The sequence below is a fragment of the Myotis yumanensis genome, unplaced genomic scaffold (genome assembly GCF_028538775.1).
Source record: "Myotis yumanensis isolate MYYU_CA2020_CCGP unplaced genomic scaffold, mMyoYum1.0.hap1 SCAF_15, whole genome shotgun sequence".
Lineage (NCBI taxonomy): Eukaryota > Metazoa > Chordata > Mammalia > Chiroptera > Vespertilionidae > Myotis > Myotis yumanensis.
Window position 1 is genome coordinate 52,166,232 of NW_027223766.1, and position 24,135 is coordinate 52,190,366.

The window sequence follows — 24,135 nt, forward strand, 5'->3', positions numbered from 1 at the left end:
CATGGCAAAAACAAACAGGAAACCATCTGTGGGGGTGACACCCCAGGGGCCGTGGCCTCGCTTTGGGAGAAGCGCTCCCAGCAGCTCAGGACTGTGGCGGGAACAGTGGTGGGTGACGACAGTGAACCTAGCTGTGCTGCCCTGGACAAGTCCCCAGCCTCTCTGGGTTTTATTTCCTCCGACTATTAAATGGGAACAGCACCTCCGCTGTGCCCCAGGGGGAAGCTCCTACACGTGTGAGAAGAGGCCCCCAGCTGTGAGGCGCTGGGTGAGTCAGGGAGTCCCTACAGTGGAGGCAAAGGACACTCGGCCTCCCATCTTGGTGGCCCTTCTGTGAGCTCTGTGACTCTGAGTGGCAGATGCTTGTTAAAAAAAAAGAATGGTTTTGCCCACCTCCGAGGATTCCCTTTGCTCTGTTCCTTGGAAAGAAACTAGGGAGTGCTGTCCTCCACGGGGGGTCTGGGCAGCCCTTTCTGAGAAAGCGAATGTCGAACTGCTGACTGAGTCACATGTGGCCTCAGTTAAGGAGAGCCGCCTTCCTTCTGCAGAGTTCCTTCTCCCAGCTCTGTGCTCTGCACGCGGCACACCTGTCGGGGCTTGAGGCTTGAATGGGAATGAATTCATTCTTCAAGTTCATCCCAGCTGGAAATCCTAAAAAGTCAGGCCGCCTCTCCCTAATTCTACCTTTTGGACTTCAGTGTTTCTCTTCTTGTTTCCAAAAACCAATTCCATCTTTATTTTCTCCTGCTCAGATTCCTAGCACACTTTTAGAGGCAGGGAGGGAACGGCCAGCTTGAGCTAGCACTTTGCTATTTGTCAGGCTTTGGGCGCCCTCTAGAGGCCACAGGAATTTCTGCCACAGGCACTGCTCCAGGGCGGGGTCACCCCAGGGAGGGTTCCCCCAAGCTCTTTCCCTCAGCCACAGGCTGCATTGCCTGTGTCCCCTGTCCTTGGGCAGAGCGGTTAACGACGCCCTAGGGAGAAAGTCTGCTGCAGCAGAAAGGCTTCTAGCCTAGGGATTTGTTGAGATCCATTTAGCACCTGCTGTGAGTCATTCATTCATTCATTCATTCATTCCTCACATTTTTATTTCAGTATCAGTAATTTTTATGTCTCAGTAGTTCTGGCAAAGGTACCAAATCATAAAACCAAGCAACCAACAAAAAAGAAAAACAAAAAAGATGCTGAGAATGACAACAGACTAGACCATTATCTTGGCAGGCATTTTGTTTATAATTTTTATCATCAATAATAGAATGTCACTGTTTTACATTATATATTTATATATTATGTGTGTATATATATGTATATATATACATATACACATGTATATATATATTAGATATCTATACTTCAATAGAAAGAGACATAAAAAACCCTTTTCAAATGAGGCAAGACATGTGACACTTGGCACTCTTATTTACATACAGGGATGGACTTTCTACAGTTAGAATGGATGCTCAGAGGCCAGAGCGGGGTTACAAAGACAGTGGAGCTCCCCTGTAAAAAAGAGGCGCCCCATGCGGCTGGACGTTTATTGCCACGAGTTCTCGCGAGGTCCAGACAGCAGATTGTAGTTAAAAATGGCATCTGGTTTTGGGGAAGGACAGTAGTCATCAGAGTCACCCTGACCACCGGCGATGCGGTCGGTCTTCCGACGACCAGGGAATGACACGGTGCTGATGGAAGTGGGAGCACACAGTGAAATGCACGGACTCCCCCTCTGGCCAGAAAAGGAGAAGTTGCTACAAACCTGGGGTCCTGCCCTGGCTGGGGTGCTAGTCCAGGCAGGGCGTATAGCAGCATGCACTCCGCTACAGAAACCGAGTCCCTCCTGGGGGAGGCTGGCACTGCTCGTGGGTAGCGGAGTCTACGCCCATCGGGAACTTAATACCCAAAGGACCCCCTGCCCCCCTGACAGAAAGAACAGATGAGAGATCGGAGGCCCAGAGGGAAGCCCTCACCCCTTGGTGGGATCTGCCTTTGCAGATCATCCATCGCCTGCTCCCCTCTCGTTTTTTCTCGAGGCCCACTCTGCTCTCCTGCAAAGGCGCCTCTCTGCACACATCTCCCAGCCTCTGCACGGGGTTTCCAACGCCACGCTGTGGCCATGGGAGGGGCGAGCCCGCGTTTGCTTGGCTTCATGGCCTGCGGTCAGGGCCCAGTTTCCACACTAAGGGAATGTTGCCGAAGCAGGAGGAGGGTGATGACATGCTCAGCGTTCTCCGTCTGCTCTCACGCGCCTCCAGCAGAAGGGTCCCCCGTGTTAGTCATCCCCACGTCCTCGGTCATGGTTCTCTGGGCTTCCTTTAGCCCGTAGGGTGCACTCAGCCTTGGGGACCTGATTAAACATTCTGGTAAGTTTCAAAACTATCCCTTAGGCCACTTACCAATAACGCATGTAGAACCCTCCCCCTAACCATTGTCCTTCCCTCCGATCTCACTATCGCTCCTGCTGTCTTGTAGGGTTGCTGTTGTTTTTTAATCCATGGTGACCTTCCCTAGCCCTTTAGTTCCCTAAGGCAAGACGACCTTGCTATTGAAAGACACCCAGCACCTTCCCTGAGCTCCCCTGAGGTTGTGGAATCCAGCTTTCCTCCATTTAGATGCTTTCTCCCTCCACGGACGGAGGAGCCGCTGGCCACGTTCATGGGTTTAATTTTCTGCAATTGCGTCCAATGCTGACCTAGCATTTCTTTGGAAGTACGCCCGCCGGAGCGCCACGCACGTGAGCATCAGTCTCGGTGCCCGCTTCTGCCAGCTTTAGTCCAAGTCCATCTTCCCGAGACAGAGACTGAGCCATCGCAACAATGCATGGAGCGGGGCTGAGCGCAGCAAGCTCTGGAGGAGCAGGGAGGCAGCTAGTGGGCCAACTCTCTCTAGGTTCCTCTATAGCATCACTCCCCCCCCACCTGCAATCACCCCCCCACACACCGCCGGGAGGCCGTGGACTTGGGGTTTCTAAAGCATTCCTTCGCCCTTGCTGAGAAAACAGGAGAGGAGAGGAGGCCTCGCATGTTCTTGAACAAGGTGGCACATGGAGGCTACGGAGAGTCCTATTTACACCAGTATGTTCACTCCGCACAGAGGTTAACCTGAGTTCTGAAATGCTTGTTTGCACGTACTTTAATTTGGAAAATGATAAGCTATGCGCTAGCCACCCGCTGGACACGCCTGGTGAAGGTGGAGTGCGCCTGCCCCCTGCCAACCGCTGCGGGTTACAAAGGCGGGCTCCCCAGCTCCAAGTTCTGTGGCTTTATTTTCTCGAATTTTCTCTAGAGAGCATCTCGGATGGGGGAGCCTCCAGGTGGCCAGACAGGTTGGGGCAAAGCCTGTTTTGATCCCTGTGGTTCCGGGCTTTCCCAAATCTCCCAAATGGAAGTTTGGGTCCCGGTCCGCCCTCCTGCGTTCCTCAGGCCTCCTCTCGGCTCCGCACTGGAAGGGCCAAGCTCCCGTGGGTGGGCCTTGGACGGGCCGGGCGGCTCCGGCCGCTACTTGAAGTAGTTGAGTCCCACCACCAGGAAGAACTTCTCCAGGAACAGCTCCGAGTCCAGCACTGCGATGTGCGCCGCGCGCCCGATCAGGGTGTTGGCGGTGTTGGGCAGCGCGTGGAACACGTTGTGCCGGATCAGCGTGCAGTCCTTGGCTTCCACCAGGGGGCGCAAGAGGTTGTTGATCATTTCTGCATAAACAGGCCCTGTGGGGAGGGAGCAAGCCAGGGGTACAGGCTGAACTTAGGGGGACAATGTTCACTGGGTGAATGTAGGGGTCAGGCAGACTTAGGGGAACTCACAGAGGAACCTGGAGAGACACTGGGTGCGGGCGAGTTCCTATCCCTGGGCGAGTTCCTATCCCTGAGCGGGTTCCTATCCCTGGGCGGAACGTCTGATGGGCCCCACTAGGCAGAGTTTAAATTTCATGAATGCACGTCTGCTTTTATTATTTTTTAAAATCTATACTTTTATTTCAGGGAGGAAGGGAGAGGAAAGAGAGCTAGAAATATCAATGATGAGAGAGAATCATGGATCGGCTGCCTCCTGCACGTCCCACACTGGGGATCGAGCCCACCACCCAGGCCTGTGCCCTGACTGGAATTGAACTGGGACCCTTCCATCCACAGGCTGATGCACTATTCACAGAGCCAAACCAGCTAGGGCTTTATTTTTTTTTTTTTAATCCTCACTGGAGAATATGTTTCTCATTAATTTTTTAGAAAGAGAGAAACATCGATGTGAGAGAGAAAGCCCAATGAGAGAAACATGGATGGCTTGCCTCTTGTGTGGGCCCTGACTGGGACTGAACCCGCAACCATTTGGTGTATGGGATGACACTCCAATCAACTGAGCTACCCGGCCAGGGCTGAATGTTTGCTTATTAATTTTTTTATTTATTGATCGATTGACTTTAGAGAGAGAGAGGAGAGGAGAGAGAAACATCGATTTGTTGTTGCACCACCCGTGCATTCATTGGTTAATTCTTGTATGTTCCCTGCCCTGGGATGGAACCTGCCACCTTGGTGCAGGGGAACCAACTGAGCCACCCGGCCGGGGCTGCGTTTGCTTTTTCTTTTCTTTCTTTTTTTTTTCTTTGCGTTTGCTTTTTCAATTGTGCGAATGAAGCGGGGCTTACCTGTGTGCCTGTCCTTCAGGGCGGTTTTGCACATTTCGATCCTGGCGGAGTGAAATGGCACGTAGCGATCTTGGGGTGAAGCCACCAGCACGACATTTTTAAAATACTGCAGACCTGCAACGAGCCAGGGTGCGTCCTCCGGTCACAGCCTGTGCACCTGCCCCGAGAGAGGGCGCTCGGGCGAGCAGACTGACACCGGGTTGTGTGGGTGCATGAGGGCCTTCTGGTCTGCGAGGCCGAGCAAAGCATCTGCCGCTGGAGCTTTAGTGCCACAGGAGGGGGGGGGGGGGGGGGCTGTGCTCATCGGGGGGAAGTGAAGGCACACAGAGCAAGCTCCTGGATAGGGGAAGCCAGTCTAGCTTCTGCTCCTCCTCACCCATTGCTGCCCTCCGCCCGTTCCCGTGACGGGGGGAGGGGGGAGCTTCTGCACCGCTGGGCCCTTCCTCACTGCGGAGGGGCTGCGGGAAGGTACCCTCGGGCTGCCTGGGAAGGACCCACCTCCGCTGTCAACATAAAAGGACCGTGTTTGTCTGCCCTTTGTCCGTGGACCTGCACCTGGTGGAGGGGCTGTGAGTGGCCCCCAGACCCCGAGCCTGGGCGGTTAGGCGAGGAAAGGATCCGTGTGAATGGGAGGCGAGGGCTCTCCTGCAGAGATCCCCACACGCACACCTGGGCTCCGGGGTGTGATGCCTTTCACCTGCCACAGGGAGACTGAGTTCTCGGGTGGCTCCTGGCCTCCTGGGAGTGCAGAGGCTGTGCCTCCGCTCAAACCCTCCTGTGAGTGAATCAACCTAGAGTGGCGGGAGCCAGTGGGTCGGACTGGATCTCAGCTCACACTCAGGCCCCACCGCGCGGGGGAGCCACTCACCTGTCTTCTGGCTGAGCTGGTAGAGGAAACACTTGCGCAGATCGGCGTTATCCCTGAAGGTGAGCTGCAGGAGGGAGCCCGACTTCTTCAGCTTCTGCATGAGCCACAAGCCTGGGAACCAAACCAAACCAAACTCAAACACACACACACGGGGGCAAATAACTGGGAGAGAGCAACAGTCAACACAAACAGAGGGCAGCAGGCTTTAGCAAACGCGTGGGAAGTGAGGGGATGTCTGTACCCTTACACAAGGGGACAGAGACACAAAATCGCCCTGTGAAACAGCATGGCGGCAGGCTGCGGGAGTCCTGAAACTCCCACACTCTCCGATCTGCTTGTCCCCGTCCCTAAATCCAGGCTAAGGAACCAACCCTAAATACAAACTCGCATAAAGAATGCTCCTTACAGATCCAGTTAGGGTCTAAAAAGCGAAAGTCAACCTCGCATCTCAGAGTCCCTCCCCTTCCCGTGGCTATGCCGACACTGACATGGATGAGTATGAGTATCATGTGACCACCACGATTTTTTTATAAAAATGCAAGGACATAAACAAGATACAATGTGCACATATGTGATCATTACTGCCATGTAAATGTGTATCATATATGCATATCATATATATGGTGTGTGTTTAGAGACATACATACATATGTATGTGTTATATATGTAACCATACATATATACACACATTCGGTCCATTTTAAAATGAAGGAAACGCAGCAGCACAGAGACTAAAGGTCTGGGCAAGAGTCCTCACTAAGTGTCTGGGTTAGAACTTGACGGCAGGCTTGTCATGGGAGCGATGTGATTGAACGCCCTTACTATAGACTCTGCCCCCGCAGGCATCTGGCTGAGTCTGCCTCTGGCCTCCCCTCCACTCTGCCATAACCCATTGTTGTATTCCCCCAAGTTCATATGTTGAAAACTAACCCCTCAATGTGATGGCGTTTGTAGGTGAGACCTGTGGGAGGTGCTTGGGCCATGAGGGTGGGGCCCTCCTGAGTGGGGTTAGTGCCGTAATTGAAGAGACCCAGGGAGCTCCCTCCCTGCCACTGAGGACACAGCAAGAAGAGGGCCATCCATGAACCAGGAGCCTGGCCCTCACTAGACAGTGAAGCTGGGGTGCCTAGACCTCAACTCCCGGCCTCTAGGTCTGTGACCGTCCATGGTGACCGGGACAGCAGCCCCAACGAACTGAGACTCCCATGCTCTCTCCTCTTCACGATTAGCTTTTGAACCTTTTCCAGCTAGCACCCCAGGGACATCACCTCTTTGTTCCCAGGAAACTGGAAGCAGAAGAGGTCCTGGGTCCATCCCGTCCAACCTCATTCAACACAAACCAAAGGCCGCCTTTCTCAGCTCAGCCCTCTCTCCACCGTCCATGCTGGAGGAGGCTCCAAACTCACAGGGTTCCGTCAAGAACAGCGTCTGGCCCAACCAGCACGGCTCAGTAGTCAAGCACTGACTATGAACCAGGAGGTCATGGTTTGATTCCGGTCAGAGCACATGCCCAGGTTTTGGGCTCCATCCTAGTGTGGGGTGTGAGGAGGCAGCTGATCAGTGATTCTCTCTCATCATTGATGTTTCTATCTCTCTCTCCCTCTCCCTTCCTCTCTGAAATCAACACAAAAATATATATTTTTAAGAAGAGCAGCGTCTGCCCCTAGCCTCCCCTCCCCTCTGCCCCGGATGAACTCTGGGCACTGCTCGGTGTGGGAGAGTCTCACCTGTACTGACCAGGGTACTGTTGTTGTACAGGGTCCCCAGGTGCGGCCCGGACAGCGACAGGAAGGTGTGCAGCTTGCTGAGGTAATAGCGGAACCGGGGCCTCGTGAGGACCGAGCGGATGATGATGTTGCCCAGAGAATGGCCGATGAAGCTGATCGGAGAGAAATCGGGTCAGTGAGCCTGAGGGTCCTGCGCAGGGAACGCCGGGGTCAGCGCCCTGCACCCCCCACCGGTTTGGGGCACTAATCCATCCCCACCAGGTGTCCAAACTGGCCGGGGTGAGCGCCAGCCGGGTCTTCATGAGTGGACCCTCCTGTGCCCAGTGTGGTCCGGAGAGACATGTGGGCATCTTGCCCAGCTTCCGGCCCCGTCCCTATGTCTTCTCTCGTCCACATGGGTGTCCTTTCTGAGCACTGAACTGCCCTGGTCATCCATAGAATGCAATCCCATCTCCCATGAGGCCCCTCTCCCCTGTCATTCACTCATCATTCACTCCCCCGCTAGGCACTCGTCGCCGCCTGCTCCCTGCCCACATAGGCGGACACCCATCCTACATGCTCCAGTCCTGGTCCCACAGACCACGGATCCAACACAGCATTATTTTCAACTTAAAGAATTACTATGGCTCTAGCAGGTTGGCTCAGTGGATAGAGCGTTGGCTTGTGGATCAGAGTCCTGGGTTCGATTCCGGTCAAGGGCATGTACTTTAGTTGCAGACTCCTCCCTGGCCTTGGCTCTAGTTGGGGTTCGTGCAGGAAGCAACCAATCAATGTGTTTCTCTCATATCGATGTTTCTCTCTGTCTTTCCCTCTCTTTTCCACTCTCTCTAAAAATCAATGGGAAAATATCCTCGGGTGAGGAATAATAATAATAATAATAACAATAACAACAACTATGGAAACCCTGTCACATGAGAGGGACACCTCTGGCCTCTTCCCAGCATGCCCTGTGGTTGCCCCCTGACCCCTGGAAGCCTCTGCGCCCCCACTTGTGAGAGGAGGAGGGCCTGAGATTTTACCTCTGAGGACTAACCGGGCTGATGCACGTTGAGGGCTCGCCACTCTGCCCCACACCCCAAGGGCAGGTGTCAGCTCTCCCCTTCCTGGTATAAGGCGTAGAGCAAGTCCTCTGCTACGGAGGCAGCTCACAGACTGACACCCCTTCCTGCAGGGCACCGCCCAGCTCTGCCCTCTCAGCTCAGCGCTGGCCCCGCTCCACAGATAGAGGCGCAGGGACAGAAACTCGTGGGGAGATTCCGTGGTGGAGTCCAGAGTCGGACTCCTGGGCGTTAGGAGAACCAACATTCAAACTTAGGAATATCTGACCAAGTCCAAGTCTCTTCCTTCGGAGCTACAAATGTTTCTTCTCCCGCACACACTGTGGTGGACGTGGGTATGTCACCTCCGCTCTCAACGCCGTCTACACCATTATTATCTCTTAAAGTTTTTTTAAATATATTTTTATTGATTTCAGAGAGGAAGGGAGAGGGAGAGAGAGAGAAACAACAATGATGAGAGAGAATCAACGATTGGCTGCCTCCTGCACGCCCCACACTGGGGATCGAGCCTACAACCGGAGCATGTGCCCTGACCTGGAATCAAACTGTGACCTCCTGGGTCATAGGTCGACGCTCAACCACTGAGCCACATGACCGGGCCATCTACGCCATTAAAGTCACCGTCAGCTCACCCCAGGGGTGTACAGCAAACACTCAGAGGCACCCCCTCCCCCAGCCTGCTCCCCGCGGCTCCCTCACCTGATCCGGGCGATGGAGAGGCTGTACAGCTGGATGTGCTGGATGATCTCATCCAGCAGCCGGTCCGTCATGGTGTCAAAGTCGGCAAACGTGTCCATCTGGAAGAGGAGAGGACATGGGTGGGCGGGGCCAGCAAGGCCGGGCTCCTCCATCCACACCGTGGTGCATGCTGGGAGGGGGCCTCAGCCTGATGCTGGGGTCATGGACAGGAACTCCACATTGAGGGCTCACAGATTGGGACCCCAGTGAAGAGACTCCGGGACACCAGAGTCTCCTCAGTCAGGGGGTGACGGACAAGGAGGAAGGGACAAGGTGGAGATGCACATGCAGTCCCCTGGGGATCGCTGTCCCGTGTCACAGAGAAGGAAACACGTGCCGAGAAGTCACACAGACACCAGGGACAGGGACAGCCCCAGGGTGGACCCACAGATGTCCCAGGCACGGATGCTCCGAGCTGTCACCCACCCTGATGCCCAGTGGGTCAGAAGGCCCCAGGCACCCGGCTCCCATGCCCCCACTTCTTCTTCTCTCCTCGCCCTCCGGAAGGAGAAGCGAGTCCTTTCTCTCGGACCATAAGCACCTGCCGTGTTCTTCGGCAAAGCCCCCTCTTATCTGCGCATCCGCAAACTGTCTGGTGACTTTCAGGGGCTCATGTGAGGCCTGACTCGGGTTTGTGTCCTCATACCTGGTTCTTCTCAGACATCAGGAAGTCCAGTTTGCCTCCAGGGAGCCCCAGTTCTATGAAGGTCTTTACCAGCCGGAGGTCCGCACTATTCCCTAAAACGATGGACAAACCCACCCAAAGTGAGGAACACAAAAGCAGACACACAAGGATCTTGGCTCTCCTCCCCCCATTCCCACATGCACCAGGGTGTTAGCTGAGCAGATGATATAAACAACTGAAACAAGTCCACCCCCCTACCCCACAGGGTCAGGGCCTTTCGGAAGTCCCCCTCCATGGCATTACTCCCTGCCCCATAGACACATGGCTGTGGACATTCCCCACAGGACCAGCTGGAGGCGTACTGCCTCCCCTTCTTCCATAGCCAGTGCTGTTTGCTCAGGGCTTTCTGCGAGTGACACCACTCAACGGTTGACAGGACACAACGTGCCATCTACAAGCCCCCTCTTAAGTGTCTTATTTAACACAAAGCTTGTCTAGTGCTGTCACTGACAGGTAGTCAGCAAGGCCCCCAAGTGGGCCAGGCCGGGTGTAGTTGTCTACACTAGAGTAACAGTGGTCTTTGGAGACAGTCATGAAGGTGTAAGGGCCATGGACGCCACCTGCTCCATAGGGACCGTCGGGGGCAGGAAATGAGCCGCTGCTGATGAGGGAGAAGCAAAGGACATACTCCATTCCTTCCTTCACTCCATTATCCCTTCCTCCCTCCCTCCCTCCCCCCCTCCTTCCCTCCCTTTCTTCCCTCCTTCCTTCCTTCCACTTATCCATTCCTTCCTTCATCCCATTTATCCATTCGTTTACTCTATTCATTCCTTCATTCCATTTATCCATTACTTCCCTCATTCCATTTATTTATTCATTCCTTCATTTCATTTATCCATTCATTAACTCCATTCATTCCATTTATCCACTCATTCTTTCATTCCATTCACTCACTCATTCTTGTACTTCATTTTCTCAACAAGTTTGCATGTCAGACAGCTTTCTTTGGAACTCACCATCCAGGCCATGGACACAGACTACCAGGTGAATCCCGTCCTCCAAGTTCTCCTCCTCTTCCTCTGGTGGGAAATACGGCATGTCAGAAGCTAGTACCGATAAGTCACTGTACAGAAATCCATCAATCTTCAGTTCTTTTTTAAATTTCTCTTTGGCCTGATAGAAACTGGAGAATACACTAATTAATCGCACGCCACGCCCTGCATGGCATGTTGAGCAGGGGATGAGTTGACTGGATGCAGGAGTGATGAACATCTACAGGGAAGAATTTGCCGAGTGGCAGAGGCTGGATGTGCGGCTTCAGGGGGGTGCTACTGAGGGGAGCTTTGTTCTGAACAAGGAGGCAGGGAAGTGCCCGGGAAAACCAAAGGCTACTTTGGTTGGGTTCTGCACATTTCTATGCGGTCCCTGCACTGAGCAGGACGTGTGAGGTTCCGCCCAGCTCCAAGGAGCCACACAATCTTTACAAAGACCTCCCCAGAGTGAACACTTCTTGGCCTTGCCCACAAGGCTCCATGGCTGTGCTTCCAGCTGCTTCTCCAGCACCATCCCCCAGTCTCCAAAACGAACACATTTCTTATAGTTCCCTGCAGGAGTGATGGTGCTTGATCTCCATGCCTTCGCGCACTCGGGTCTGTCTGCCTGCAATGCCCCTCCCCCAGGGTTACTGGGTCCTTTGTGTGGTTATGTGACAAGGTGGTGGTTAGGAGCAAGGACTCAGGAGCCACACTGCCAAGGTCTCGGCTTTGATGTTTACTGGCTGTGGGCCAATCACTTAACCCAGTGGTTCTCAACCTTCTGGCCCTTTAAATACAGTTCCTCATGTTGTGACCCAACCATAAAATTATTTTCGTTGCTACTTCATAACTGTCATGTTGCTACTGTTATGAATCGTAATGTAAATATCTGATATGCAGGATGGTCTTAGGCGACCCCTGTGAAAGGGTTGTTCGACCGCCAAAGGGGTCGCCACCCACAGGTTGAGAACTGCTGACTTAACCCCTTTGCATTCCAGTTCTTCATGTGTCCAAAGGGAATGACATCACTATCTAATTAGTAAAGTTGGCTTGTGTCTGACGTGATATGATCTATGCAAAATGCTTAGAACACACTTGAAACGGACTAAGAAGAATAAATGTCTCTATTACTAGCCATACCATCATCATCATCGTCATCACCATCAGCAGCAACAGCATAGGTGTCACCTTCGAAAAGCTTCTCCTGGCCACCTTCTCTATTCACGCTCAGCGTCCCCAGCCCGGCTAGGTCCTGTCCCCACCCTGGCTCAGTGATGCACACTCAAACCATCCATTTACCCATCTGCCCTCAATTCCCTCTCTCACCTCCCTGCCTCCCTGTGACACTGCGAGCACAATCGCAGTCAGGGCTACCCTGGCCACGCATTGGAGAGAGCGCCTGCCGTGTTTGTTAAAATGATGACATGGTCACATAATTGATGACATGGGACATTTAATAATCTTTATGAAACAGCGACCCAAAGTCTACCTGCCCGTGCAATTTTTTTTTGAAATATCATGAGTAGGTAACTCCTCAGCATTTTGGAAAAGAAAGACGTTTTGGTACTTAATCAAACACAGAGTTTGTAGATGAGGCAGCCACGGGGATACAAACCCCACACACGGATGAGGGAAGGATCTGGACGTTGCAACACAAATGATTAACTTAGGAACTGCACAAAAGGGGCTCGGGAGGCCAAGCTGATAAAGTCATCCCACTCCCTCAAGGGTTAAAGGACCGCCTGTTCAAAATATGCAAATGCAAAAATATGCAATGACGATCATGAGAGAGGTGACTATCATAATAAACACTGAAAAGGACACTTAGATGCCCATCTCTCAAGGATTTTGTGAATAAATCATAGTATATCCATACAACGGAGTGCTGTTTAAACATTAAATGCTCACGCAAAAATAGATGTATCAACAGATTGTTTCCAGCATGTTAGGCAGAAAAACCTTAGTTTGTACAGAATTATCCTGTTTTTTTGCATAAAAATAATATGTAGATATAGATGCAATAGAAAAACGTGTGGAAGAACTTACCTAGAGGCTATATGTGAGCAATGGGTAGTTTGTACTTCTTTATACTATTCTACATTTCTCACGTGCAGGATATGAATATATGACTTTATTTAAATGAGGATATGACAGATCTCAGTTTGGGAAGAGTACGCAGGAAACTGAGAAGGAGATGGGAGCATCTATGAGACGGTGTGAGGACAGGTGAGACGCCGGCCGGCTTACCTGAACATCCTCTCGCCGACGCCTTCCTCCAGCGCGCTCGGATGGGTAGAAACAGCCCCGAAGGACCCCAGAGGCTGGTGCGTGATGGGGAGGGGGGTCTGTCTGGAAGAGAACCCAGCCCTGGCAGGGGTCTCCTTGGGCACCGACGAGAACGGGAGACACGTGGCCGTGCAGGACACAGACAAGTTGACGACCTCCACAGCTTTCAGGCTGTCGGGAGAGAAGGTCTCTGCAGGGGCAAGGGGGGGCCCCACGGCAGAAGTGCCCGCCCTGGGCTCCTGGGGTCCCAGGATTTGGGAGTGAATGGAGTGAGTCATAGCGGGGCACACGGCGCCTGCCTGGTGTCCCCGGTCCATGGTGTGAGCTCCTCTCCCAAACGCCGCCTCCTCAATGATGCGAGGGGAGCCCCTCCGCTGGCCTGTTGACCCCAGGGCGGCGGCATCCACAGCGGGCGGGCGACTCGGTGCGGGCACCGCGTGGTCAGGGAGGCTCGCCATGTCCGACCTGCCGCCATGGGACCCCGGGCTACTCCCCACACCCGCGTCTGCAGGCATGCGCTTTGGGGCCTCCCTCTGCACTCCAGGAAAAGCTCTGTCCCTCGGGCTGGCCTGTGCTGTGCCTCGTGGTATTGCTAAGTGAACACCTTTGGTTCCAGCTCCTGGAGGGTTCTCAGTCCTGCCATCAAGTCTGCGGGGCCCTAGAGGGTCAGTGCGAGCCCCTTTATCCTGGGGGATGTCGAGGTAACCCGCGCCCTGCTGGTCAGCGTCTAGAGCCACCTCCACGAGGGAAGGGCCAACCCCTGTGTCCTGGATGCTGGATCCCCCATCGCTGGGTGGACTGCCCTGTCCTGGGGTTTCTATGCTGCTGGCCAGCTGGCCCGGAGTTTCAGCAGGACCTGCGTCTGGCCGCACGGCACCCGCGTCTTCAGCGGCCTCCTCTGGGCTACTGATCTGGGGCGCCGACGCCGACTTGGTCAGCTTGGTGAGCAGCGCCAGCTCCCGCTCCTCCTCCTCGAAAGGCAGGGAGCTGATGGAGGTGAGGGACGCCTGGATGCCGCTGGGCAAGCTCAGGCTGCTCTCCGTGTGCCCGCCCTCCAGAGAGTTCCTGTGCGGGGTGTGTCTGCGAAGCAGCGGGTGTGACACTTCCCGGTCACTGGGCACCTCCAGGGCCCGGCCCCGGGCCTCGGACCAGGCCACGGAGCTCGGCTCACTCTCAATGCCCGAATCCGAGATGAGGGAGGACGATCTCTTGATGACCCCGGACAGCACGGACCCTTCCTCCTGCTCCTCTGGGGGCGGGTCCCTCGGGGCAGCCCTGGCCTCCGGGGGATCCCTCAGAGCAGAGCTCAGTGGCCCGCAAGGCTCCCTGGGGAAGGGCTTCAGACTTAGCAGCAGCGTCTTGGCCTCCTGGTCGGCTCCCTTCCCGGGAGCCCTTGACTCCAGGAGCGGGGTTTTCTCCCACGAGACGGCAGGCTGACGACTCCCGCCTGCCAGCGCTGTGCTTGGCAGAGTGCTGTCCAGTTCACGGTTCTCGCGGAAGCGCCCACCCCCGTGCTGGTCACTCGTGGCCACTGTGGGTTCAGCTCGGCCTGGGTGCTTATTGCTGGACTTGACCTCGAGGTAGGCCAGCGTCGGGCCCCAGCCATCCTCTGGGCCTGGACTCCCTCCAGGCGGGTCGTCATCTGCCAGTGAATCCATCCCGACATCAGCCCTCTGGCCAGTGCGACCTTCACCTGCAGGCACAGCTGCCGTGTCCGGGGACTCCCCAATCGTCAGATACACCTGAGACTCGGAAAGCACGTCCGCAGGACTGGGGGTGCCCACCTCTTCCTCTGACGCCGGCCCACGAAGCACCTCTTCATCGCAGTCCATTTGGGGTGGTTTCGGGGTGGGCAGGATGAGGTTTTCCCGAAAAGATGACTTTCTGTTTACAAGAGGGTCCTCTTCTCTGTCTTTTAAACTCATTTGGGCGGGACTTGTGGCTGGAACATTGAAATTAGGGTAAACACTCAAATTCTGTCCTACAAAAAGAAAGAAACAGCAGCAGCAGCAGCACCATAACTTAGGAATCTGTGCTCACAACGTGTCCAAACGCCTGACTGTACCAGGAGAAATGAGGCTGGACTTAGGCCTGGCTCCTGGGAGGTAACCTGAACCCGCAGCATTTCCCAAGCAATGGAATATCTGTTTCATGGGCCCTGATACTCATGCAACCAGGTGCTGGTGGTGAGTCCTCTGACAGTTTATGCCAAAGGGATGGCTCTGGCCGGGGGCTGGCAGTGCCAGGAAAGCCAACCCTGAGGTGGGCGGGGCTTTGTGCCAGGCGATACCACGCCAGCCTCTGATGGGGGAAGGTGGGCTGAGCGGGGCTGGTCTTCTATTTTCCTTTAAAAGCTTAAATCCTCCTTATGGTTTTAATAGACATTGAAGGATTGTAATCCCCACAGAACATTAACATGGAGTAAGCCACTGAGACAGGCCCATAAAAACGCATGGGCTCTGCGGGACCCTCATCGCACCCCCTGGCGTGAAATGCATGGTTGGGTCAAGGACTGGGACGAAGATCGTAGGGAAATGGGTCTCTTGCTTCCCTGGACACGTTCTTTGTGTCTCGAGAGGCTGAGCTAATTTCCCTTCCCCCGGGAGCCGTCCCACAGGCCACAGCAAGTTAGACGTCCTCAATGCGTATCCCAGCATCCTCTCTGCACACATTACAGTACATGCCTATCCCCATGCCATAACCCACATGTACAGTACACGCCTACCCCCATGCTACAACCCACATGTACAGTACATGCCTACCCCCATGCTACAACCCACATGTACAGTACATGCCTACCCCCATGCTACAACCCACATGTACAGTACACACCTACCCCCATGCTATAACCCACATGTAATGTAACACGCCTACCCCCATGCTACAACCCACATGTAATGTAACGCGCCTACCCCCATACTATAACCCACATGTAATGTAACACGCCTACCCCTATGCTATAACCCACATGTAATGTAACACGCCTACCCCCATGCTATAACCCACATGTAATGTAACACGCCTACCACCATACTGTAACCCATGGTGCATTTCTTATTCCCACTGGAGAAAAGAGCCTGTGTTTTAGGAATATGTACACCCCAAGGCCAGCACCGTGGCTGCCATGTGGTCATAGAATCACATTCATAAATGCCTTGAAGAGAACCGAGATGCAGCTGAACCGAAGCAATGAGTCTCTGGAACTGGCTGCATTGGTTTGGAAAAAATGCACCTTCACCCTCATTTAGTCCCACACATGGTGCACTCACATGTCCCACTGGCAAAGCCCTATACTGGGCCATGGCTTAGGGAGAGGGAAAGTGAGGATGCGTTATAGTAGTGAGCCAGTCTCTGCTTTTAAGGGTTTTAAGAAATAGTAAGGCCTGGGTGGCATGGCTCAGTGGTTGAGCATCAACCTATGAACCAGGAGGTCACGGTTGGATTCCCAGTCAGGGCACATGCACAGGTTGCGAGCTCGACCCCCAGTAGGAGGCATGCAGGAGGCAGCCGATCAGTGATTCTCTCTCATCATTGATGTTTCTCTCTCTCCCTCTGCCTTCCTCTCTGAAATCAATTAAAATGTATTGAGAAAAATACTGAGAAACATATGCAGAACGGTGGCTGGGTCTCCTGCCAAAGGAAACGTGGGCTGTACCCTGCAGATTGTGAATCCACCGTCTTGCAGGAAGATGAGTCGTGCCAGGAAGGGGGCGGCGTGGGCACAGGCCCCGGTGCCTGGGCGCACGGTCTGGTCAGGCCTCAAGTATCCCATGTGGATGGAGCAAGAGTGACCAGAGGGGATGGGGGTGAGGTCAGACGGTTAGATGGACGCGCTTGAACGCCCTGTGTAAATGTGGGTTCTGGGCCTCCTAGTACAGGCAGCAGGTGATTGGTGGGTCCTTGGAGCAGACGTAACAGATGGATCAGATTTATCCGGGACGGTTGAGACGGGACGTCGGGAGGCCAGTGAGGAAGCCTGATGCTGCCCGGAGAACAACATGCTGCTTTCACTCCTATGACTGAGGAACGATGAGAGGAGCAGAGGGTCTCACGCAGAGTAGACGTAGAGTCGGTCACCTGAGAGCCGCATTGCAGCCGTCATACACGGTGTGGACACTAGGTGGCAGGATTCACCTGAGAGCCAAATGCATCCTCCTTCCTGAGGCTGCGCTGCCCTGGAAGTCACCTGACTTTTCAAACACGCTACAAATCTCAGCTTGCAGCCGCCCTGAAAACATCCATAAGCGATAAGCGAGCGACCCAGGCGCTGGGTGCCTCCTGCACGCACCCTGACCAGGCCGGGGATCGAGCCTGCAACATGCCCTTGACCAAAATGGAACCGGGACCCTTCAGTCCGTGGGCTGACGTGCTATCCACTGAGCCAAACCGACTAGGGCTTAAGAAACTCTTTCCCTCACCCAGTCCCACTGCTGTTGGGATGTGAACAGAGCAATGGATGGGGCCCACTGGTAAGCGCTGCTCTTAAGTCTCCAAAACCAAGACACACCTGGCGCGGGGCAGTCCACGTATCTGTCCTCGAAGATGACGGGCAGGGTGCTGCCGTCGCCGTCGATGTCCAGGCACTCGGCGGGCAGCGGGGGCATGGTGCTCAGGTACTCCGAGTTCCGCAGGTCCAGGGACAGCTGGCTGTGCGACTGCACCCTGGGGGCACGGCCCGGGGAGCGTCCGAAGAGTTACAGGCTTTCAACTCGCCACCCGCCCCCTTCTCCCAGGAAAACCTTCAGGAATGTTCAGCTCACTCGGACCTTGCCGTCTGTCTGCCGCCCTTTCCTCCCCGCCCGTGGCCCTCGTGGGACCTGTGTGGCCAAGGCCGACACGTCTTGGGGACGCTGTTCTGCTCGCCAGGGAACCCGGAGAGGGGAGGACCCCATCTGTCAACCCTCTGACTCTTCTGAGTAGGTTTTAATTTTTTCTTTAATTTTGGAGAAAGGGGAACTTAAACATTCACCAGTCCCCTCCATGAGGAAGTTCTGTCTTAAATCTTATGCTAAAGGCATTTCACAGCCACGGCGAAGTCCCTGGGTCTTGTCTCACATACTCGTGGTCACAGCCACACCATCTGCTTCTAACTGCTTTTTGCAGAGGACTCGCCGCAGGTGCCTTTGGGGGCCTGGGAGCCCTGTTCTGTCTGTAGAACCACAATGACACTCAGCATGAGGAGGCAGGGCTGGGACCCTGCCCCGCCAGCCTTGCCTCTGCGGTCCGCCTGCCTCCCCCCTGCGCAGAGCACGCAGCCCGGTGGGCAGAGGCGGGAAGACCCTCCTCCCACACGGCTGGCGGCCAAGGGCAAAGGGCGGCGGCGGGTTGAACACCATCTCGAGTGCCGACTCCTAGGGTGCAGCGCGGGCAGGAGGGGTACTCACAGGTTCTCCTGGAAGGTCAGGACGGCGAGCTTGTGGTGCTCCATGTAGAAGAAGGCCTCGGAGAACCTCCGCACCTGAGGGCGAGAGTCACGTGCACCATTCCACTCATGGACAGGTGTCCCCTGGTGTTTATAAGGACATCAAGGTCCCGGAGGTCAGCCGTAAAGGGAGGCTCTGAGCCCACCCCCCAAGTTCTGGAACAATCTTTCTCTTCCCCCGTAGGGGCCTCTGTCACTCACAGCTCTCGCCCCAACACGGCTTATGGACAGAGTTCAACGCATGTTTAGGAAGCGGTTCTTACATTGCTTTCTGTCATTTTCCTACTTGAGGCTTATTTCTCCGACTAGAGTGTAAGACATGTGAACACGGGGACCATAAATGCATGCAGATGAAACAGAATGTGCAAAGCCAGCCACGCACGGGCGTCCCCAAGCCTCTGCAGACTCAGCCACGGGGTCCTCCCGCTGTGCGCGAGGAGACGGCGCATCCAAGCTCGCAGCACAAAGATACGCCATGAAGGATGTCTTACGTTTTAAAATACTTTTCAAAACTCGTGTGATAGCCCTGCGACGGACTCTGCTCTCATCTGGCAGCCGAGGGAGGTGTCATGAAGGCAGAGCCAAGGTGTGAGAGGCTAAGTTCAAAGACATCTCATGCCTGTGCAGGGGGTGGTCTACCCCTGCCCCACTGCCATCTCCAGAGTCAACCCCGATTCCCATTCTGCCCAACAGCCCCACTGCTGCGGCCCCTCACCCGCAGGGTGTGATGCTCCTGCGTGAGGTAAGCCGTCACGTGGGCGTGCAGCGTCACCATGTCTAGGAACTGGGTCCACAGGGCCGTCAGGTGGGAGGCCAGCCAGGCGAGGTCCTTGCTTATCTGCTCGGCTATCTTCTCCGGGTTGTTCAGCATCTGAGGGGGCAGAGCGGCGGGGGTAAAGGCCCCTCCTCCAGGAAGCGACTGCAGTCTCCTCCCTGGTGTCTTCACCGACTTCCCCATTGTGTGTGTGTGTGTGTGCGTGTGTGTGTGTGTGTTTATCGTTTTCAGAGGGGAAGGAAGGAGAGAGAGACAGAAGCATCAATGATGAGAACCATGGATCAGCTGCCTCCTGTACATGCCACACTGGGGATGGAGACTGCAACCTGCGCATGTGCCCTGACGGGGAATCAAACCATGACCTCCTGGTTTATAGGTCAACGCTCAACCACTGAGCCACACCGGCTGAGCTCAGCGCTGATTTCTTTATCAAGTGAGAACCATGTCTGCCTGGCATAACCCCAGCTGTTCAGACTGGAGGGGACGGTTCTCCCATTACCTGTAGCTCCAAGCACAGCCGATTCAGCGTTTCTTCAACAGCGAGGGACTCTGGGAAAAGAAAGGACAGCGCGCAATAAAACAGACACGCCCTGGCACACAGCCACTGCCCGAGGACTCTCCTTCCGTCCGTCCCTACTGCCTTCTGGCTCCGGGAGGCAAAGGGGATGAACCTGACTTGGAGCCTGTGATGTCACCCTCCACAAGGCCAACAAGGGCTCCTGGTGCAAGTTCAAAGTGACTCCACCTTCTTTGGTGCCTTTGCAGGTACATGTGTGTGTGCACACACACACACACACTCACACACATATGCTTCACACATGTGGGACACAGGTTTGCATCTCCATTGCACTAATGATGATTGGAAGTCCAGCGAGGTGGAGCCGCAGAGCCAACAGAAGCTGAGGGACCCAGCGGGTTTCTTTTGTTAACCTTGAATCCCAGGCTAAGGACCTGGCTTCTGGTCTAGGGGCACAGGGGCCTCATTAGAGGACTTTGAACAGAACCCTGACATTCCACCTGCTGTGAGTGAGTAGCATGAAGCCAGGACCCTACCCTGGGAGTCACTGCAGGACCCCTGCACTCCTGACATGGTGCGGCCACACGCTGCTGTGTGACCCTGAGCCGTCATTTGACCTCTCTGAGCTTCAGTTCCACCATCTGTCAATCAAGAGGTCCAATGGTCTCCACAATGTTTGGTGATGGGCAGGAAGCAATCCATCCCCAGAAAACCATTGTGAGGCCACTGAGGTTTCTGTGGTCATCCATGTTAAAGGGTATATTTGTATTTATTTCTTATTATTTCTTTATATATGTATTTATTTCTTGTGCGCTCTTGTAATTTGCAATGCCATAATTATCACCTAATTAAGACAAGGCTATAAACTACCATTATGTTCCAACAGTGTCAAGTATATAGTAGGTGATCAATAAATGCTCGGTGGGTGAATGAATGAATGAATGCATGCATACTTCTAGAGTTGTTGCGTCTTTTCTTCCTGCATTTGCACATCTAAGATTCTCTCCTAGAATGATGCACAGAACAGAAATACCAACCTGAGTAACCTGGTTACTCGGAGGTTTACTGAAGCGTGCGGACTTGCTCGCGCCCCAGTAGACAGAGAAAAGGCTGTGGGATGCATGTCCCCTGGGCCGGCCCTTACCCAGCTCCATGTGTGGCAGCTCCGGGACATCCGTCATGATGAGCAGGAAGTAGGCGCGGAGCCCCCGGTAGGCGTGCAGGAGCAACAGGCACAGCCCCCGGTGCCACTTGTGAGCGCGTTGCATGCAGTTCTCCGAGGGCACGTAGAAGCTGCCCTGCTGGGACAGAAACCAAAGCTGAGGACCGTCGCACGGCCTGGGCCTGAGGAAAGTGCAAAAGGCTCGAGTCTCTCCGTCCCTGTGTGTGGGAAAAACACCGCCATGTGCGAGCCTCTGGCTCCCCACCCTCACAGGAAGACGGTGACAGTCACAGTCATAGTCACAGTAACGGGGGGGGGGGGGGGGGGGGGGTGGAGGTGACCAGCCTCACAGGCTGTGACAGCTGAATGCACCCAGCACGGCCTCCCCCCAACCCACTAGGAGAGGCCATGGCAGTGGTTCTCAACCTTCCTAATGCTGTGACCCTTTAATGCAGTCCCTCATGTTGTGGTGACTCCCAACCATAAAATTATTTTCGTTGCTACTTCATAACTTTAATTTTGCTTCTGTTATGAATCGTAATGTAAATACCTGATATGCAGAATGTATTTTCATTGTTACAAACTGAACATAATTAAAGCATAGTGATTAATCACAAAAACAATATGTAATTATATATGTGTTTTCCAATGGTCTTAGGTGATCCCTGTGAAAGGGTCGGTCGACGCCCAAAGGGGTCGCGACCCACAGGTTGAGAACCACTGGGCCATGGGGACAGACAGCGGGAGGCTCCTTTTCCCAGGGAGATGAGGAATTCAGCAAGGCCCTCAGGCAAGGGGGTGAGTAGTGCCCCTGCTGAGAAGGAGAAACACGCACTAGGAAGAAGGTGGGAGGTGAGGTCATCCGTGCTGGGCGAGCATCTGTGCGAGGCTCTGAGTGTGAACACACAGGGCCGTGGACAAACCTGGTTTCCCGTTCTGAGGTCCCTTCTGGTTTGAACCTAAGTGACACATTCCACACACAGGGACCGGAATCAAAAGCCTTTCCCATTTCATAAGCAAAAATTTCCATCTCTCGGACGTCTGTGCTCACAGGCGCTCGGGTGACCCACGCCCTCCCATCCCCTCTCCCAGTGTGTTCAGACCGGACATCAGCACGGCTGTAGAAAAGCTAACAGAGCGCGTAAGCAGGTGCGTGTCGGACTCCCCAGGTCTCTGGAGCAAGAGGAACCCACTGCTGACGAGGCATCTGAAGAGTCCTACCATCTGCTTCATCTCATTGGATCGTCAATTCTGATTTTCAAAATGAATAGAAATATGTAAACATCTCCGTATTACTGAGGAAACACAACATAGTGTGCCTCACTCCCCAGAACCAAATCATTCCTGATGGATCCTTCTAGAATATGTCCACATGCCTATGTGCATACATGGGTGCATGTGCACTTCATATGTGCAGGTGTGTCCTGAAAGCACACACACATGTACCCACAATTTGGCAAATGCTCTGGACATTTCTCTGTTCCTTGCTTTGACCACGTCTCATGCCTTGAAGTTCTTTCTTATCAGACCAAATAATAGATAATCCAGCCCTAGCCCGTTAGGTTCAGTGGATACAGCATCAGCCTATGGATTGAAAAGTCCTGGGTTCGATTCTGGTCAAGGGCATGTACAGGAAGCAACCAATTGATGTGTTTCTCTCACATCGATGTTTCTCTCTGTCTTTCCCTCTCTCTAAAAGAAAATCAATGGAAAAATATCCTCAGGTGAGAATTAAAATGAAATAAAAATAAATAATACAAACTCCTATTTCCATTTCCCAGATCAAAAGACTGTGGCTCAAAGAGCCTAATGACTTATACGTGGCCACTCCGCTCTGCCGCAGGGGGAACACTCCCGAGCAGAGTGCTAGCGGGGGAAGGCCTTTCTCGGTGCGCGGCCTGGGCCTCCGGAAACCATGGCTGGCAGCGGCCAGGTGCCCAGCGGGTCTGTGTGCACTGACGGAGGCATTCATTTAGTCCCGCAGTGCCTCCGCCAGCGGTGACTCAGCAGAAATAAAAGCCGACAGCAGGTTCATAAAGCCGTCAGCTCCAGGGGGATGGGTCCCTAGTCTGCCTGCTTCGAGGAGCCCCAAGCCCCCCGTTTCTGGCCCTGCTCCCTGCTCACAAGGGCACTTTCTTAGGGCTCCTCAGGAGCAAGTCCTCCCTCATCAGTGTTCGTCCTCACCACCCTTTGAGAGTTCAGCGCTCTGTCCGGTGCCGAGGACAAGCGCACACTGTGTGGCTGAGCATCAGGCCTGACCATCCTTGTTGCTCATTGTTTTCCTTCCTGATTCCTCAACGTGGTTTCCTTTCCTCTCTGTGTATGAGCCTGTTTTAAGCAGCGATTTTTAAAATACACTGTTCTGACTCCAAGTCACTGCAAGGCCAGTTTTATTGACTTCCATTTTATGAAGCAAAGCAACAGAGTGCCCTAGAAATTCAGTGGGCTTGGAATGACAGAATAGCCTGGGGTCAGGGGGTCAGGTTCGCCTCCTCCCAACCCTCAGTAGCTTCAGCACCTTGGACAGGGCCTTCGCTGCCCTCTTTGGGCGAGAGAGGGAAGACAACTTCCCATAAGCAGGACAGAGGCAAGGCCCATTAGTCTTAGGGTTCTTATCAGTAGGAAATCCTTATGAACCCTTTCATATGTGATGGCATTTTCTTTAGTGAATCGCTCAATTCCTACATCCCCGAGAGAGCCGGGCCGATTTAAACCTTTAAAAGCAAGAAAGCGCTAGTAATTAGATAAGTTGACATATTAACCCTGAATAATTCAAAACCCTCCTGTGAGTTATCTTAGTGCCAATGAACGATGCATCTTGGGTAAATGCATCCGTTGACTACAAGTATGATTGGGAGTCCCACTGGGTTTCTCTCTATTCTCCAGCAAGGCACAGGGCCAGTTCCATTCCATCATCATCATGATCCTAACTGCTCTAAATTCAGCGCCCTCCGCCCCCTCACACCCTACCCCCTAGGTCAGTGGTCGGCAAACTCATTAGTCAACAGAGCCAAATACCAACAGTACAACGACTGGAATTTCTTTTGAGAGCCCAATTTTTTAAACTTAAACTATATAGGTAGGTACATTGTTATTAACTTAATTAGGGTACTCCTAAGGCTTAGGAAGAGCCACACTCAAGGGGCCAAAGAGCCGCATGTGGCTCATGAGCCGCAGTTTGCCAACCACGGCCCTAGGGGAAACAACTCCTTTTTTTTTCTTTTAAAATCCTCACCCGAGGATATTTTTCCATTGATCTTTAGAGAGAGTGGAAAGGAGAGGTAAAGACAGAAA

General features: G+C 53.8%; 1 protein-coding gene across 2 annotated transcripts in view; it reads right to left on the bottom strand.

The window, feature by feature from the left end:
• Positions 1-1,106: 1,106 nt before the first annotated feature.
• Positions 1,107-24,135, bottom strand: part of FAM135B (family with sequence similarity 135 member B) — an 88,716-nt gene continuing 65,687 nt past the window's right edge. Inside the window, exons 8-20 of one of the 2 annotated variants that reach the window (XM_070392403.1) lie at positions 20,824-20,977; positions 19,662-19,711; positions 19,103-19,258; positions 18,350-18,423; positions 17,473-17,627; positions 12,927-14,907; positions 10,662-10,828; positions 9,667-9,758; positions 8,982-9,079; positions 7,225-7,376; positions 5,498-5,608; positions 4,630-4,743; positions 1,107-3,697 (exon numbers count right to left, since the gene is read on the bottom strand). In XM_070392403.1, the coding sequence (XP_070248504.1) occupies positions 3,492-3,697; positions 4,630-4,743; positions 5,498-5,608; positions 7,225-7,376; positions 8,982-9,079; positions 9,667-9,758; positions 10,662-10,828; positions 12,927-14,907; positions 17,473-17,627; positions 18,350-18,423; positions 19,103-19,258; positions 19,662-19,711; positions 20,824-20,977 (3,510 nt within the window). In that variant the 3' untranslated portion in view covers positions 1,107-3,491. Of the gene's footprint in view, positions 3,698-4,629; positions 4,744-5,497; positions 5,609-7,224; positions 7,377-8,981; positions 9,080-9,666; positions 9,759-10,661; positions 10,829-12,926; positions 14,908-17,472; positions 17,628-18,349; positions 18,424-19,102; positions 19,259-19,661; positions 19,712-20,823; positions 20,981-24,135 lie in introns of both variants that reach the window. The other variant, XM_070392402.1, reaches the window with a different exon arrangement.